Here is an 18281-nt window from a genome sequence, read left to right as displayed (position 1 = left end):
GAATTCCTGTCAATTCACTGTCGCTGAAAGGCTGTAAGGAATGATTCCAGCTCGTACGGAAAGCCAGCAAATGAGCTCTGCTTTCATGCCCACACTGAAAAGGCATTTGGGCAAGATGGATTCGCGCTGGCTAAATCCTAAGGGGGCTCTCAACAAGCAGCGCGAGGAGGAGAGAGGAGTCAGTGGGAGGAACTTTCCATTCCCCGGCATTCCGATGCAGCCGGCACGTTGAGCACGAATCCCGCCACAGCCCCGGAGTGGGGGCCTGTCTGTGCTTCGGGCGAGAACAGAGCCAGCGAGCGCAGACCTGGGTTCCAGCCTTGCCCCTGACCCCCGGGCCGGCTGCCCTCAGCGCCCACGTTGCCTTTTCCTCCCTGGGTTCCTCCTGGGTCACTTTTCTGCTGGGCATCGCTGCCAGCACCAGGAGGGGAGGCCTGGGTTCACACCAGTGCCCGGGGCGTCCCTCGAGCCCTCAGGCAACCCCTGCCTGCCTGGCCCAGCTGTGGTGGTCCTGGGGTCCGTGCCTCTCCCAGAGCCTGGCAAACAGGGGGTGATCACTCCGGGGTCCAGCCACCCAGCTCCGCCCCGCAGCTTGGATGCAGCGGGTTTGTTGCTCACCTGGTGTCCTCCTCTCTTGCTGGGTCACTGAGGGACGACCCTTTTGAGGCCATGCAGCTCCTTTGGCTGGGCCCCGTGTGCCGTCAGTGGGGTGTTGACCAGGCTGTTGGCTGTGTCGGCGGCTGGTACTGTGCCACAGGCTTTGCACACATTTCAATCCTGCCAGCCATTGTTATCCCCATTTCACAGGCGACTAGACTGAGGCTGCAAGGGCCGAGTGACTGGCTCAGGGCCTCCAGTGGTGCAGGGCAGGTGGGGGTTTGGAGCCACGTCCGTGCAGCTGCAAACCCTGGGCCCTTTACACAGTGCTGAGTGTACGGTGTTCTTTTTGGCAACAAAGACCACGCTCTTCCTGTGAGCCCCTCTGAGAGGGAGTCGAGGCTTAGGGGGTTTGGTGCCCTGGGTGACGGTGACAGTTGGGTCGCTGGTGCCAGCAGTAGGTACTGTCACTGAGCACCGACTGTGTGCAAGGCATTCCTCTGCAGCTTAACATGTGGGGTGAGGGCCCATTCACCCTTTGAGACTGGCACCACCGGAATCCCCTCGTCACACACAGGCACGGGGCACAACCAGGAAGTGGCTGAACCAGGATGCACACAGGTCTGCCAGGCTCTGAAGCCAGCTGCCTGACTGTTATACTTTGTTACCTGTGTGTCCAATAAGCCGTGCTCGGTATTGGAGACACAGAGGTGAATAAGTCCCAGGATCCACCCTGGAGGAGCTCACATCCACTGGGGGAGACAGAATTGCAGAGAGTTCCAGGGTACAGTGATGGAGAGAGATATAGGAACCGCAAGGACATCTAGCCTGGGAGATCAAGGAAGGCTTCCTGGAGGAAGTGGGACCCAAGCTGAGGCAGGAACTGGGGGACAGAGAATCAGGATGGAGTGGGGCTGGGGAGGGGGAGGGAAGTGGGTTCTCAGCAGATGGAATGAGGACGGAGTTCAGGAACATGAACCACGTGGTGTGTGTGGAAGTGTGGGGTGCAGGGAGCTGGGGGAAGTGAGTTTGGGGGTGCAGGAAGGGGAGCTCGGGCTCCATGCGCTTCCTGGCCTGTGGGGTGTGCATTCCCCAGATGCTGCTCCCCAGTCCAGTGTCACTGAGCACCCATGGGTACCTGCACTGCCTGCCCAAGAGTGGAGAAGGGATGCTTCTCACATGCTGGTGATGCTGTCGTGTTAATCAAATACAAGTTCATTTGATAACATTAATGGATTCCTAGCGGCCCTTTGTCATGATCTATCTTCTCAATCAACAGATGTTAAGCAGACATTGCCATTGTGTGTGTGTATGTGTGTGTGTGAGTGAGTGAGTGGGGGGGGGGCTCTGACATTTTCAGACGTTCGAAGAGAGTCCTCTCACCTGGCCAGTTAGGCACTGCCGCAGCAGGTGGCAGTAGGGGCCATTGCTGAGTTTGGAGCAGGAGAGAATCATGGCTCCATGTGCACCCTGGGCAGGCCTCCCTGGTGGCTGTAGCGGGCTGGGGGTGACCCGAGGCTGGGTGGGGAGCTTCAGGAGGGGATGTGGCAGCCCTGCCCAGCTGGTGGTAGAACTCGCTGGAGGGAACATTGTCTGGCCCGGTCCCAGCTGCTCCTCTAGCTGTGGTGTGTTGGGTGGGACAGGGAAAGCATGGCCGGACCCTCAGGGCTTTGCCGTCCCCCCGGGGAGGTGAGGGGGCACTTTTGCCCCCCACCCCTCTGCTGGGAATGGGCTCACCACCCGGTTTGCCTATTGAAGGCCCCCTCTCATTCCTTCAGCAGCTACTCGTACAGGACCTGGGCTGGGGCTACCATGGTCAGCGTGCTGGATGTCCTTTGTTGCTTGGTGCGTAGGGTCCAGGGGTCTGGCCTTGCCCTTGGGGAAGGCCGCCAACCCCTGGGTGGGGCCTCTGCCACTGAGAGGTTTGGTTTCTGTGTCCATCTCCATGGCTAGTGTGGGAGCTCCTTGAGGATGGGGCCCATCCAGGTGGTCTTTGTGTCTCTGTCACGTGGCCAGGCCTGGCTCGGAGCAGCTGCTCAGCGTGCGTGCACGTGAGGCAGAGCTGAGGAGGCCCTTGCCAGGCGGGGGTGGGTTCATCAGGGGCCGCCGGAGTGGGGTCTGCACGCACGCCCACGCCGCATTCTGGCACCCCACCTGGCCCAGGGCGTGCGGGGGCTGTATACAGCCCCCGTGGCTCTCGGCCTCGTTTGACTTCTGTCCTTTCTTGTCACCGAGTCTGATCTTCCTTTTCACTTGCTTTGCCTCTTTCCGCCCTTGGTGATTTGGCTGTTCCATTTCAATCTAATTAGAACTCCCCGCCAGGAGAAAGCAGCGCAGGGCGTTCTCACCGCAGCGCTCTGGGAATTAGTCACTCGGTGCCCATTGTCGTTAATGGGAATTTGGCGCCAAGGCCATTTATCCTGGTGTCCTCAGTCAATACAGTTAAAAATCTGTGGATTCTAAAACGTCAATACCCGGCCTGAAATATGGAGGGCCAGCAACATTTTATCTCGTTAATTTATGGTTCTGACGGGCTGTTGGCTTAGAGAACAACCATGAATCAACACTTAAATAAAATCTGCTCACAGGTTAATTATTTCTGGTGCTATCATTTCAGTCTGTAATCTTCCTAAGGAAACGTCTCTGATGCGTCAGGCTGAGGCGGCCTCGGGGAGCGCTGGTCTTCGACTCCACCAGGGCCCCGAGTGCCGCCGGCTTTATGAGTCAGCTGTCCGGCACACCACATCAGCCCGTCTCCTCAAAAGCCCCCGAAGAGCTTGAGCTCGTTCAGTTCTAAGTGGTACTGGTTCTTGCAGATTCCACCCCTTAGACCATCGCCCCCAGCCTGGCTGTTAAGGCCTGGGAGGCACACGAGGCCTTGAACTTTGCATTTGTTGGCTGCAAAGGAGATGGTCCTTTCCCTGGAGCCTCCAGGGCCCTGGATGGGCAGGGCACCCTGTCCTCCTTCCTGTGCCCAGTCAGCTCTCCTGACGTGTGTCCAGCCCATCCGGGGCATCCAGGCCGTGCCACCCGGTCCCAGCTCCCGGATGCTGGAGGCAGCCCAGTGTGGTAGGAGGAACTTGGATGGGGTGGAGACACGGCTCTTCCACCTACCCAAGCCGGGCGTCCTCGGGGAAGCTTCCTTTACTTCCGTTTCCGCATCTGTGAGATGGGTAGCAATGCCCAGCAGCTGGGGTCATGGAGGGGAACAGCTGGGATAACGTATCCAGAGTGCCTGCTGCACGGCAAGCACTCAGCAAAGGCTGCCCTTCCCTTCCCCGCCCCTGCCCCACAAGGCCCTTCAGAAGGTAGGAAATCATAGCCGTGTTCCTCTGAGCATCCGGAGAGCCGCAGTGGCTGGACCACGTCCCCAAACGGGGCAGCTTTGGTGGCTCAGTTCCAAAAGCCCCCAGAGGTCCCCCCGAGCCAGCTTCCTGGTGTCGCTCTTGATCCCACGTGTGGGTCTGGGGGCAGACCAGCAGGAAGACCGCCTTTCAGGGTCTCCCAGCCTCTCCTACGTCCTCCGCTGCTCCGTGACAAAATGGCCTGAGCGGGGTAGCAGCTTCCTCCTCGTGATGGGTCGGCACGTGCCTTTCACTTGAGCGGGCGTCCTCTTCACTCAGACCCCGCTTCCCGCGCCCTGCTGCCCCCGCCCCTGCCTGGCTCCTTCTGCTCTGGGGTCCCTGTGTCTTTCCGTGGGGGTCAAGGTGCGTGGGCCCGAGTGACCGACTGGAACTGGACCCATGAATGATCATGACTTTTCTTTTCCAAGAAGTGTCTTCTGGTGTCTCCCTTGTTTTTGCGTCATGACTGGGGCCTCCATCACAGGAATGCTCCAAGGAAAAGGGGAGTGACAAATCGGCTGGGCGCTCCCTGTGGGCCAGGCTGTGAGCCGTGTAGCCCTGGTTCCTGGCACCCTGCCTGGCCTGGATCAAGCCAGAATGAATAAGTGGATGTTAGGCTCTCTGCTTATTACATAGTTAGTCTTCACGCTAACCTATGGGGGAAGTGTTTTCATCCCTATTTCATGGGCTCAGAAACTGAGGCTTGGAGCGTTGGATGACTTGCAGTGACAGAGCTGGGGTTCAGCTCCGGCCCGTGTGACTGGCAGTGGCTTTGGCTGTTCAAGGACAAGAGTGGGTACCCTCAAGCACGTGTGTTTCTGGGCTGTGACCGAACAGTTTGCTTAAGCTGACTCCGGGGGAGCCCGCTCTCACCCGGGCAGCTGGCTCACCACCTGCCGAGGATAACTCGGGGCCTCTGGGAAGAAAGCGCGCCCAGACTGATCCCTCTGATGAAGTGACTGGCTGAAGGGTGCTTCTCCGGCTATCGACAGCCGCCGTCCCAGCAGGAGAAATGTTTGCCCTGACGATTTTAAAACACTTGTCAGAGGAAGGGTGAGAAGCGTCCATATTAAAAGCCCGGAGAAGAGTGTCAGGGGCTCACTCGGCTTTGGAGAAGTGGCGGCAGGGGGGCTCCTTGTTGGGCTAAAGCCTTCAGAGTGGTGCCGCCCCCTGACCCTGGGTCTCCTGGGAGGCGCTGGTGAGAGGGGCCTGGGCTTTTCCAGCCTTTAGGCTTTCCAGCACCATGACTATTCTCTGGAACAGCTCAGAGGAACCCGGTTAGGTGTCCTTCACGCGCCCGCGGACAGCAGCGGGCATGGACATGGAGCTCCCGAGGGTGTGGGCAGGTCTCGTGTCATTGCTCCTTTGGTCCTCGGGGTTTTACTACTAGATCCAGATATGGAGGCTGTGCAGAGCTCTGTGCCCCAGTGAGGTCTGAGCTGATGGCGGTCCCTGGCTGCCGCCCCTCCAGTGTCCTCTTGCCCTGGGAGCAGCCGCCTGCCCTCCTGTCCTCCGTCCCACAGATACAGGCGGGACCCCGCAGACTCCTCTACACAGTGGGGTCCCACTTTCTCCTAAGCTCGCTCCTTCACCGGCATCCCTTTCCCAGCCCTCCTTTAAACTAGTCTGTTCTCAAGGCTGTGCCCTTTTGATCCCGGGCACCCGTCCCCATTCCCACCCACGCTCTTCTCCTCCGCTGAGGAGTATTTCTCTCCAGTCCCAACCTCGATTTCTCCCCCTCTTTCCATACAGCTTTGGAGTAAGAAGCTGACCTAGTTGTGGATATTAAATCAGATGTTACCAAGCTTGAGTAAAGCCCCTGCCAGCCCCGTATCTCACACTTTAGAACCTGCCTTCGAGGTCCTTCCACGCCTCCACAAACCTCTGACTAGTCATCTGCCTCTAGTTAAGCTCGTGCCAGCCCTCTGGATAAATCAAAGGTGGTTTTTAATCAACGGCACTATTTCATTCATTACCATTATTGCACAGAGGTGATGTTTTTATCTGTGTGTGTGTTTAATTGTGCTTGCACTGCAGTTTGGCTCCCTTTGTAGGTAGGACGACCTCTGTTGACTGACCCCGGAGGCTAAACACAGTCACGGCTTGTTCGTTGTCCTGGTGGTAACTTCTGAGTCCCAGAAAACCAACATAAGTTGTACCTTTGGGACCTGTTTGCAAGTTGAGAACTTTTTTTTTTTTTTTAATTTTGGCAAATTCAGTCTTGTCCAGTTAATGAAATGCAGTGGCCAAACTTGATAGGAAAGAAATTTCTACAACAGCTACTGCTGTTTCTGCTGTGACTACTGCTGCTGCTGCAGCCGCTGTCTGTCGGGCCTGTCGTTTGCCTGGGGCTTGCTGTCTTATGTGCATTATTTCTAATTCTCACAACAAGCCCTGAAGGTAAGATTTATTCTCCTGAGTGCACGTATTAGGAGCCCACGGATCTGAGAGGCTTGCCGGCGGATCCCGGGGCTGCTAGCTTACCTACAGGGAGCGTGCAGACGCGGGCCCGTCTGACTCTGGCCTGGACCCTCCCCGGGACTCTGCCCGGCGTGCCAAGATGGTGCTCATTTCTGATTCACAGAGTTTGATTTGAAAGTTAGTAAGCTCCTTTCTTCGTTAACTTTGAGTCAGGAGGGTTAAATTTACGGCTGGCTGAATACTTCCCAGAGGATGAGTGTAACGATATTGATTTTCACAGGATGAGTCATACACCGCCTGCCTGGGAACACGAGCTCAATCACCACCAGCCAACAGCACCAGCCAATCCCTCGTCAGCATCTCCCCTACCCGCTCCCGAGCCTGTGATGTGCGCGCAGTGCTCAGCGGAAGGAAAGGTCACGAATCGCTCGCGGGCGGGCTCCGGGGTCACAGGGGTCCAGCCTCTGTCCCAGCGTGGCCGACTCACAAGGCCCTGGATGAGGCCTCACCTCTCTGGGCTTCCATCCCTCATTCCCCCAACGCTGAGAAATGGGGTAATTACACCTCCCACGCAGGGTTGTGGCATGACACGTGCAAGCCCCAGGCAGGCCTGGAGGCGATAGGCGCCATCTCTCTGGAGAGGAGGGCATGAGCTTCCCTGCTCTTTCTTGGGGCCCCCTACTTGGGTTTCACCTGACCTGTGTCAAGTGCTTCTTACGTGCCAGGAACTGGGCCGGGGGCCAGACGTGCTGGGACAGAGGAGGCCCCTCAGGGCCCTGGAGCCCTCGTGACCATAGGGTCCCACAGGGTAGGCGTTAGGGTTGACAGGCAGTGTTGCCTGGCCACGCAGGTGGTCACCCTGGGAAGCTCAGTGTCTCCACCGGAGAAAGAGGGGGCTCCCCGAGGAGGAGCGCGGCCAGTGTTACAGCTGCCTTATCACAGCAATATTGGTGACGGTGCATTGCCAGCACTAGTCGTGTCAAGAGACCCAGTTGAGTTTCTGCGTTCTGTCTTAAACAGGCTTTTGTTTTAATGGCGATGTGTAGTTTATCTGTATCATTATAGATTCAAGGAGGAAAAGAAGTGGTTTTTCCTAACTCCAAGAGAGTCTGAGCAGTTCTTTTATCCTGGTTGAGATCATTAGAACAAGATCAATAAAGTCAGTGTCAGTGGACTAAATATTTTAAAACTCGGTTTCTTATAAGCAGCATGCAGTGAATAAATGGAATTTTCCATAACAAACATGTAAACAAGCCAGATAAGTCTCACGGTTAAAGGTTATATACAACTAACCATTGTGCTCAAAGTAGCATTGCCCAGGAGGGGGTGCGATAAACAAGCTACTCCTGGCTTCCCTGGTGGCACAGTGGTTAAGAATCCGCCTGCCAATGCAGGGGACACGGGTTCGAGCCCTGGTCCAGGAAGATCCCACGTGCGGCGGAGCAACTAAGCCTGTGTGCCACAACTACTGAGCCTGCGCTCTAGAGCCCGCGAGCCACAGCTACTGAAGCCCGCGCGTCTAGGGCCTGTGCTCCGCAACAAGAGAAGACACCACAGTGAGAAGCCTGTGCGCTGCAAGGAAGAGCAGCCTCCGCTCACCACAACTAGAGAAAGCCCGCGCACAGCAACGAAGACCTAACACAGCCAAAAATAAAAATAAAAAAAATAAAGAAAATAAATAAAGAAAAATTAAAAAAAACAAAAACAACAAACAAAAAAAGCTACTCCATTTATGAAAAGTTGCAGAGTAGGAACACATCTGACAGCAAAGGACCTTCACCTCCAGCGTGGCTATCACCTTCAAGACAGTTTCTGATAAGTATTTACCAGCCTTTATTTGTATCTCTTTAACTAAAGGTAAAGGCAGCCCAAGGCATTGTATTCTCATAGCCTCAGAACAGAAACTCAACGTCAGTGATCTCTCAAGTTCCCTCAGAACAGAAACTCAACCGTCAGTGATCTCTCAGGTTCCCTCAGAACAGAAACTCAACGTCAGTGATCTCTCAGGTTCCCTCAGAACAGAAACTCAACGTCAGTGATCTCTCAAGTTCCCTGCTCTTAAAAACTCACATCCCTTGGCTTTAGCTTTCAGTTTAACTGAGGGTGAATTCAATAATTTGAGGTTTCGTTTTTTTCAAACTGTAAGAGTTTTCCCCTTTGTTGTTTGCTGTCTGCCAGGCCCTCTAGAATGCTTTCCGTACAGCCCTCCCGACAGACGTGTGTTTATGAGGGCGCGTGACACAGCAGGGAAGGGCCCTGCCCAAGGTCGCTCCACTGGAAGTGACAGAGCTGGGGTGGGACCCGGGTGTGTGTGACTCCCCACCCCTCTGCTGTATCACCTCCCACTTTGAACAGGTTGCTGGGTGACAATGGCTGGGGTCCTGATTTCTGTGCCACAGTCTCGCCCCAGACCTCCTTACCTCGTGTTTCCCAATAGGTATCTGTAATTATTATTCAAAACTGGAAAAATTTCATTTTGGTCCCTTTTAACAAAGAAGTACAGTGAAGGCCTAGTTATTACAAGTAAAAGTAGGAAAAAATAGAAATTACAGCTTGTCTTCTAACTGGAAAATTTTAGTACTTAAAAGACATAGATTCTCTCTCAATCTCTTTGGGGGATTGAGGATGAATAACGTAGTCAGAAATACATTTTTTCAGCAAAAAAGTCCAGTCATTATCTTTTAGCAACTCGACTTTCACTTTTCCTCTCATCTTTTTCCCCCATTATTGGCAAGACTGTCACGGCACTTTTTGAAAAAAACATGGCTAATTCACTGCTTTTCCTGAAATAAGCATATGGTATATGCTATGGTCCAAGAAACAGGGAGAATTTTTTCTCCAGGCATATAGAGTTTGTTTTTCCTTTTGGACTTAAGGGTTGGCAGTGAGTTCCAAATGAGCAAGGAGTCGGCATTAGGCGCGGCTGTATCTGTCTGGAGAGAAGACTTCTGGCCTACAGGGGCCTTCTTGCGCCGGTGTGAGGGTCGCAGCGACATCTGTGCTCCTTTTCCATCGAGGGGATGTAGTGATAGTCCCTCGCCCTTAGCCCCCATGTGGCTGCCCCAGCCCCCTGGCTGGAGCGAAGCTCCTGCAGCCAGCGCTGCAGGCACGAAGCCCATCCCCAGGGCACGCGGTACCGCACGGGCGGGCGGCCCCCTGCTCCATCCTCCCTGGGCGGGGGGCTTGCTAACCGGGCATGTCACGCTTGCTTTCTGACCCCGAAGTGTAGCAGAAAAGGCGAGGAAGAGTTTGGGTCCCAGACAAGTTTCAGGAAAGGAAAAGAAGAATAAGAACTGGGAATACCAGGTTTCCAATTAGACCAGTTCCTCGGGAAGTGATTTTTCTGGTCTATTTGAGAGTGTTGCTTGTCTCTTGACCTAATGAGAGGGACACAGCACACAGAATACGACAAGTCTGCTCATCTTCCTCGTGCTTTTATAGAAGAGTTCTTTACTTATTAGAAAAACAGTATTATGACAGCCATATTAGTATAATTTAAGAAGTTACCTTACTACCCCTAGAACAGCTCATTTCCTGTGGGTGAATCACGTCTTCCCTATCTTTGTTCATGTCAGTCCTTCTTTAATACTCCTGCAATTTAAGAACGGGTATCGAGCTTTGTCCCTCTTGCCACAGAATGCTATTTATCATTCCAGTTGGAAATGGCTTTTCAACATCCCACCAGGCAGAGAACCACATCTGCCTTAACTGCCCTCTCAGCTCGGACAGCTAGGCTGCTGTCTATAGTCCCGTCACCGTAGTCAGTGCAACGACCCAAACTGGCCAGGTCTTGACAGCATTGTGATGACATAGGATGACCGTGGAAATCTTTGTGAGTTGCATTTTGTAGCAAAATAGTTAAGGGGCTTGTTGAGCTTAAAGAGGTATAGAGTCTTCATTTACAAAAAGCCAAGTGTTTCCAGAGTTTTCTCTGATGACAACTGACTGCCAATTGTAGGCCCTTAGAAGATACTAGAAAAAAATCCACACAGTTCGTCATCCATCAGGGTAAAGGTGATGCTTGAACAAAGAACAAGGGAGCAGCCTCTTTCCAAGAAATCTGCGCTTTGGAGAGACCACTTTGAAAACAGATGTTTTTAATTGTTTATACCACTCTGTAATTTTTGTTGCCAAAAACTATGTGAACGTGTCACCTATTAAAAACTTCAGTGTCAGCACTGTTAACCTGGGAACAGTGTTTTTCTACTCCTGCTTTAAAATCCTGTAAATGAAAATTTCAGTGGATTTTGAATTAGGTTGTTAGAAATAGGAGCATATACAGCAATACCCGCTGATTAGTGGCAGGAGCCATTATTTGACATTAGGGGAACTGGAGCTTCATTAGCGAATTGTTCACAAAATCCTTTGCATCAGTGGTAGAGGGAAGCGGAAAATGTCTCCCCTGTTGCTAGTGGTAAACGTCTCTTCCATTCTGGGTCCTCACATCTCTGGAAGGAGGCTTTGGGGCTCTGACAGTGTTCAGTGTGTAAACTTAAGCTGTAACCGGGCTACTGTCAAATCACTGAGTCACAAAAAGGTCCCTACGTTTTAAAAAAGTGTAAGCATATTCAGTCCTGTTGCTCTTACTAAAATTATTATAACTCATTTGATTTAATAATTTCCAAGAGGTTTGTTGATACTCTTAGTAAATGGCATATTAAAATATATTTTAAAATGTTGTTTATTTTATCCTTGTCTCATCTTTCAAAATGTTCTTATTTTGGTAATTGCTTTTAGACTCATAATATACTGGTACAGTAGCACATAAATAAATATACACGTGTTGGCGGTATGTGCCTAAGGGTTTCTCATGGCTGGGATGTACTGTCAGACAAGTTTGGAGACCAAGGATCTAGGCAAATTGGATTTGTCAAGGCTTCTGCTGTAACTCTCGAGAGGACCAATTGATGCCTTTCACTTCCTTACCTGGTGAGCCGGTGGAGCATTTAACTACAGTGTGGTCCTAAGCACAGAGCAGGGCAGCCTTCCGGAAGTGCTCTCTGAATTGAAGGACCAAGTGTACTTCCTGGGTTCCCGTAAGAGGAGGTGATGCTTGAGATCTTGGCGTTGCACTGGTATCCAGCTTCTTATGTCCAGGGGAAGGGTTTCAAGCTAATTGAGTACCAGGTGGCCAGAGAGTGAGGGCAAATGCCGCTGCTGTTGTGTTTCCAGAAAGTCTCCATTGGCCGCCTCAGGCCCAGGTGGGCTTGTGCTTTCCTGTGGCTCCGTATCAGATGGCATCTTAGTGTCAAGGTATTTCATTTGTGATCTGAGTAGTTTCTAACCCTCTCTTCTCTTTTCGTGTTGTAGGAACCCAGCTCTTCAGTGGTCAAAGTGACTTTAGAATCACTACCTTGAAATTTCATCCAAGAGACCACAACGTTTTCGTATGTGGCGGCTTCAGCTCTGAAATGAAAGCTTGGGATGTAAGGACCAGCAAGGTAACACCCCTCTTCCTCACATGGCCTTTCCAGCAGAGCTTGCCTGGACGTTTTGAATGATTGGGAGTGGGTCAGCATCTATATATAGGACCCTTGAGATGGAATAATTACCACTTAATATTGAATCAGTGGGAAGCATAATTTTTAGATGTTTTGAAAGAACATTCTTGAGTTGTTAGATTATTAAAGCACCATAGGTAACAATTCTATACAGCATGTTACTAAACATATTTGTTGAGCACCTACTGTGTGCAAATGCTTCCCGATGTTATAAGATGAATCAACCTCAGATTACTCAGGGGAATAATATGTAGATACAAATAAGTGGGGTGGAGAAGTGCTCTGTGTGTGTATGTGAGTGAGAGGAGGGGTGGTGGGGAGGGAGGGGCTGGCATTCAGAGCAGGTGAGCTTTCAGTTCAGCTCAGTGTAAGGAAGGCTTCTCGGAGGAGACAGTGTTCCCGTTGGGGCTTAAAGGCTGGTCACCGTCAGTCCCATAGAGAAGTGATGTCCACTCCCGTCCTTCACCACAGCCTGCCACTCCTGTTGCTTCCCTAACTTAGGAAATGGCAAGTCCAGGACTTCCCTGGTGGTCCAGTGGTTAAGACTCCACGTTCTCAATGCAGGGGGCATGGGTTCGATCCCTGGCCAGGGAACTAAGATCCCGCATGCCACACAGTGTGGCCAAAAAAAAAGTGGCAACTCCATCTTTCTGGTTGTCAGGCCCAAACCATCAGAATCATCCCTCTCTCCACTCTTCCTGTCATCCCCCCAACACCCAAACCATCAGCAAACCCAGTCGTAACTCGGGTTTAAGCTGCCGTTGTCTCTTGCTCAGATAATTGCAGTAGTTTCCTCTCTGGTATCTGTCTTCCCCCACCACAGCCCCCCACCTCCCCCGACCCCTTACGGTTTGTTCTCAACACAGTAGCCGGCGTGGCCTGTGACAGTGGAAGTCAGATGTGTCACTCTTCTGGTCAGAACCCTCCAGGCTCAGGTCTCACTCACAGGAAAAGCTGTGTCCCTAGGGCGGCCCACAAGGCCTCAAGATCTCCGCTCAGCCTCAGCCCCACCCGCCTCCTTGCCTTTCCTAGAACACACCAGCACAGTCCTGCCTCAGGGCCTTTGCACTTTCTGCCTGGAAGGCTCTCCTCCCAGTTTTCTATGGAGAGGCTCCCTCCCTCCTACAGGGTTCTGCTCAAATGCCACCTCTGCAGTGAGGCCTTCCCAGACCACCATGCCAGCCACCCCTGGCATTCACTAGTCCCCCTGCCACCTCTTTTCTCCCCATAGCACTTATGATCACCCGGCACACTATGGATTTTGCTTGTCTATTTGCCTTGTCTCCATCCCCTCGAATGTAAGCTCTTCCAGGGCAGGGATTTTTGTCTGTTTTGTTTGCTGCTGACTCTAGCTCCTAGAACAGTGCCTGGCACGTAGTAGGCACTCATCAGACCGTGGGTGACTGAATGAGTGGACGGAGGCAGAGGGCAGTCACACGGGATGGGGGATACAAGGTGTGTGCAGGGCCAGTGGCCTGCTCAACTTGGCCAGGCGTGGGCCCCAGGCAGTGGGACAGGCCGGGCAGAGAGGTTTTTAATGCCATGAGTCTGGGTTTGGATCAGCAGTGGGGAGCCATGGGAGGTTTGTGAGCAGGGGTCTGGGATCAGGGGTGCAGAGGGGCTCAGGGAGGGGCAGTGGGGAAGAGCCTGACTGCCTCCTGCCTCTGGGGGGCTCAGTGATTTCAGGATGGCTGTTTCAAGCTCTGAGAAGCACCGCCCTGGTCTGAAGGAGGCACACAGCCACTAGAATGCTACAGGGTAGTTCATGATGATACCGGCATTGATCTTGACCTTGAAAGAAGAGGGTGTGGAACGTCAGAGAGTGTCGTCCTCCATTAGGGATTCAGGGGAGTCAGTGGTCCCACGCCAAAGGGCTCTAGCCTGCTGCATCTGCAGCGCCAAAGACTCTACCTAAAGGCATCCCCCTCCAGGGCCGCCTCCTGCCCCATCCTGGGCAGGTGCAGCCCCGCATCAGGTCTTCACTGAGCAGAGGCCGTTCTGCGTGGCCAGGATGGAAGGAGGTGGGACAAGACCTCCAGTGCCGGATTCGAAAGGCGAGTTGGTGCGTCAGACCGGCTGCTGCAGAAAGGCACTTTCCCCCCAGGCTGTGGGAAGGGGCTGCTGGTGTTTGCAGGAGAACCTAAAACCAGAGACAGTTTCCTTAAAGAGAACAGAATGTTCTATCCGTAGGTATTTTGCCTAAAGTACTTCACAAGTGGGAGAATTAGAGCATAGAGAGATGTACTCTTTTTAAAAAAACACACATTTTTCTTTTACAAGACTTTTTAAAAACAAGAACATTTGGAAAAGAGAGAAAAGTTACCCGTAAAGAAGTGGATGTGTGGACTTTTAAAAGCACTTGAACACTTGTATATGGGATATAAATACATGATAAATGAAAGAAGACATTGGAAAGTGCTGCTGGAGTTAGAAACTCTTAGTCATGCTGTTTGAAGCAGGGCCTCCTGATCAACCAGCCCCTGGTGACAGCCACGTCCCTTAGAGGTGTGCTGTTTTTAGCCTCAAAGAGCAAACACGTAAGAAATTACTCATCAAGGACGCCATCTGATTTAAGACTTTGTTAAAAATATCGGATTTTCTCCTAGGGCAGACGCCAGCTGACGTGTTCTGAGAATGCTGGGGGAGAAGCAATTAGGAGCAGATGTTGCTGTGACTGGTATCGGCATGTTTGCCAGTCTCTCCCCAGCTAATAATGTGGGTAAAGGGATCTGTGCAATATTTGTTTTTACTTCCTTTTTACCAACAATCTGACTGCCTGTCCTCCCTTGCTGGGTCACAAGGACTGTTTCCATGTGCATCAGCCAGACTCAGGGGACCAGTCTCTTTCCTGCTTCAGTTCTGTTTCCTCTGATAGGTGTGGCCCAAGTGCCTTGTACGGACCCAGCAGGAGGGCCAGAGAGGAAAGGTGTGGACAGCCACCTGGGGTGGCTCTCTGCCCTCCTGCTGGGCTCCCGTGGGGCCTGGGGCTCTGTCCCAGGTGCTGAACTTTCCAGCCCTCCCTGGTGAGCGTAGGAACACCTAGGGCTGAGCGGCTTGTCTTCTGACTGCCTTCAGGGGCAGCTGTGGAAACTGCAGGAGGGACACAGACCTTAGCTTAAAATCAAGACGGGTTTCCTCTTTTAAAAACAACGGAAGGACTGTTATTATTATAAAAGTAATATGCGATTATATGAAAAAACAAATAGAAACAGAGAGAAGGGGTAGCTGAGCCAGCCAAAGGTAAACATTAGTAACATTTAAATATTTTTATTTCATTGTTCTTTTCCACTGTGTGTGTGTTTTTTTTTTTTTTTTTGCGGTACGCTGGCCTCTCACTGTTGTGGCCTCTCCCGTTGCGGAGCACAGGTTCCGGACACGCAGGCTCAGCGGCCATGGCTCACGGGCCCAGCCGCTCCACGGCACGTGGGATCATCCCGGACCGGGGCACGAACCCGCGTCCCCTGCATCGGCAGGCGGACTCTCAACCACTGCGCCACCAGGGGAGCCCCACATTTAAATATTTTTATTTCACTGTTCTTTTCCACTGTGTGTTTTTCAAAACATTGTTTGGTCTTATTTTGCTTTTCACACAGCATTGCAAGGGTTTTCCTTGCAGTGAAATGAACTCTTGTAGGTGTTTAATGCGTCCCTCTGACGCAGCTGCTTGGCTAATTCGCTCCATGCTTTAGCCTCAGCACTCAGGGCCGCGTCTGACACAGCAGGCACTCGATAAATATGGCTCGAATGAGTCAATTTCAGATGGTTGAGCTTATTAAGCCATTTCCTGAGGTTGGATTTTAGGACATTTCCTTTTGTTTGGTTTGGTTTGCCATTTAAAGTTAGTAGATGTGAAGGTGGAGATCAGGGATCGGCAAGTGCAGCTTGGGGCTAAATCTGACTTGCTGCCTGTTTTTGTAAATAAAGTTTTATCGGAATGCAGTTCCTGTCATTCATTTGTGTAACGGCTGCAGCTGCTTTCACACCACAGTGGTAGAGTTGAGTAATTGCACCGGAGACCACATGGCCCGCGAAGCCAAAAATACTTAGGATCTGGCCCATCCCTGCTAAGACGTATCTGGCTGTGGTGTGTGTCACGCTGTGGCTTGTGGGGGCTGATCCTTCTGACCTGGCTGACAAGATGGGTGCCCCTGTGCCTCACCCTATTATGGGCACCCTGTGGAAGCCGTGTGCTCAGAGAATGGCTTTTCCAGAGAGCCGCGCCTCAGTCGGGTTTGTGGGCTGTCTCCCCCTCTCGCTTTAACCTCCAGACAAACCATCGCAGTCTACTTTGTGATACATTCCACGGTGGGACACGTCTGTGCATCTAGTGTTGTCCACATTTGCAGTTTCTTTCCTGCAGCTTGTGCCCCAGAACTCAAACTGCTGGGTTAAAAGTGAGTCAGCATTTTGAAGGTAAGGGGTAGGTTTCCGACGATGGAGCTGAGCCCACCACTGGAGCAGGACGGTGCGGCCAGACAGCCTCTTGGCGGGTCTGAGGAGTAGTTGGAACAGATAACTTTAAAGCTACTTTCCAGTCATAGACTTTCATTCCTTAAGCTTAGCCACACGATGAATGTTGGGATTCTGGACTTCTCTGGTCCAGCCCGGTGCATTACAGCAAACGGGCTCTTTGGTTCCCCTGTCTTTTCTTGGTCCATCTCTCTCTGCTCTGGTTTGATGAGTGGATCACATCCCTTGTCGCCGCAGAGCGCCTGGCTTCATTTCCGGCAGGTCGGCAGGATGTGTTCTGCACGAACCCTCCGAGCCTGCTTACTCGTGCCGGCCCCGTGCTGCCAGTGCAGGGTCTTCTGACTCTTCTGTCTCCCGACGGTCTGCTTGAACGTGGGTCTGGTCTGGAACCCAGGATGTCTGTGGTCTGACCTTCATGTTACCACGGGGGTCCAAGCCCCTCCGGGCTGCCAGTGCTTATTGGCCTGAGATCCAGCAGCCCTGGGTTCCCATCCTCCCTCTCCTACTTGCTTAGCTGGCTGATTTTAGGCAAATCTCTAAACTCAAGCCTCTCCCAGTCAAGGGTTTCCCCCGTGGTATAGTAAAGGGGCAGGATGAGGTCATCTTTCAAGCAGGGCCTCTGAACTCTCCTGTGCGTAGGAGAGCGCCTGGGACTCTTGTTAGGATGCAGACTCTGTTTCAGCAAGATGATGTCTTAGTCAGCTCAGACTGCTGTAATGAAATACCACAGCCTGGGGGGCTTAAACAGCAGACATTTATTTCTCATTGTTCTGGAGGCTGGAAGTCCGAGATCAGGGTGCCAGGGTGGTCGGGTTCTGGTGAGGGGGCTCCTCCTGGTTTGTAGATAGCTGCCTCTTGCTGTGTCCTCACATGATGGAGAGCGAGCAAGCTCTGGCCTCTTCATCCCTTAGAAAGGTCCCATCCACTCCCATCATGGGACCTCCACCCTCATGACCTTATCCAAACCTAATTACCTCACAAAGGCCCCACCTCCAGATATCATCACACTGGGGATTAGAGCTTCAAAATATAGATTTTTGGGGGGACACAAACATTCAGTCCTTTGCAGGTGAGATCCTGCATTTCAACAAGCTCCCAGGAGATGCAGAGACAGACGGACCATGGACCACACTTTGAGAAGCCAGGTCTCAAAGGGCCTCTGAACACAGAGGTCCCATGCTTCTCTCACGTGAGCACCCTTGGTCTTCGTCCGCGATTGACCTGCACCACCTGTGACCTATCTCAGCGATAAACAGGTTGTGAGCACCTTCACCTGACAGCTATTCATTGACAACTGCCTGTGAGGGGGGCTCGGTCCAGTCATGTCTGCGCCTTGGCATCTTCCACAGGACCTGGAACCGGAGCAGGTGCTCAGGGGGTAACTTGGAGTGAGCTGCTGGGGTCAGCCGCCCCTCCCATCACGATGGAGCCCTGCAGGAGCATCCACCTGCCCACATTTCGGGGGGCAGTGGCCTCCCTGGGATTTCTGCAGAGGGAGTGGGCCCTCCAACAAATGGGAAATAAAGGCTAGCTGCAATTCAGCTGTAACTGGTCATTCCAGAAGTGTAGACAGAGGCCGAGGACTTGGGAGATCCTGGGCCAGATGAGGGCTGGTGCAGTGGTTCTAACACTGCAGCCCTCAGCCAAGTCTGAGCTCTCATGTGCCCCAGTGTCTCGTAGATGATGGGGTGTCCAGCCTCGCAGGGCCCTGGCTCTTTGCCCGGCCGGGAATGGGAGCTGGAGAGTTCCAGGTCTGCAGGGCCCACCAGCACTGTGGGAAAGGCTCCAAGGCAGTTACTTTTAGGTTTGCTTTAAGATGACTATGTAGTTTGAGCCAAAAGTTAGGATAGGTAATGAAATTTCTCCCCTGTATCATGCATGAAAGTTGTAGAAAAACTCCTACAGAGGCTTAACAATCCTATTGCGTATTTCGTGAATCACCCTTTTT

At 52.5% G+C, this 18281-nt stretch overlaps 1 protein-coding gene across 1 annotated transcript in view; it reads left to right on the top strand.

Moving 5' to 3' along the window:
• The window catches only part of WDR25 (WD repeat domain 25), a 140700-nt gene that overhangs the window by 82366 nt on the left and 40053 nt on the right, over positions 1–18281 (top strand). Inside the window, exon 4 of the mRNA XM_082648319.1 lies at positions 11673–11803. Within this exon, the coding sequence (XP_082504445.1) occupies positions 11673–11803 (131 nt within the window). The remainder of the gene's footprint in view (positions 1–11672; positions 11804–18281) is intronic.

The sequence above is a fragment of the Grampus griseus genome (assembly GCF_964374135.1).
Source record: "Grampus griseus genome assembly, chromosome: 2".
NCBI lineage: Eukaryota > Metazoa > Chordata > Mammalia > Artiodactyla > Delphinidae > Grampus > Grampus griseus.
Note: the sequence above shows the minus strand (reverse complement) of the source record. Positions and strands in the feature narration are given on the sequence as shown.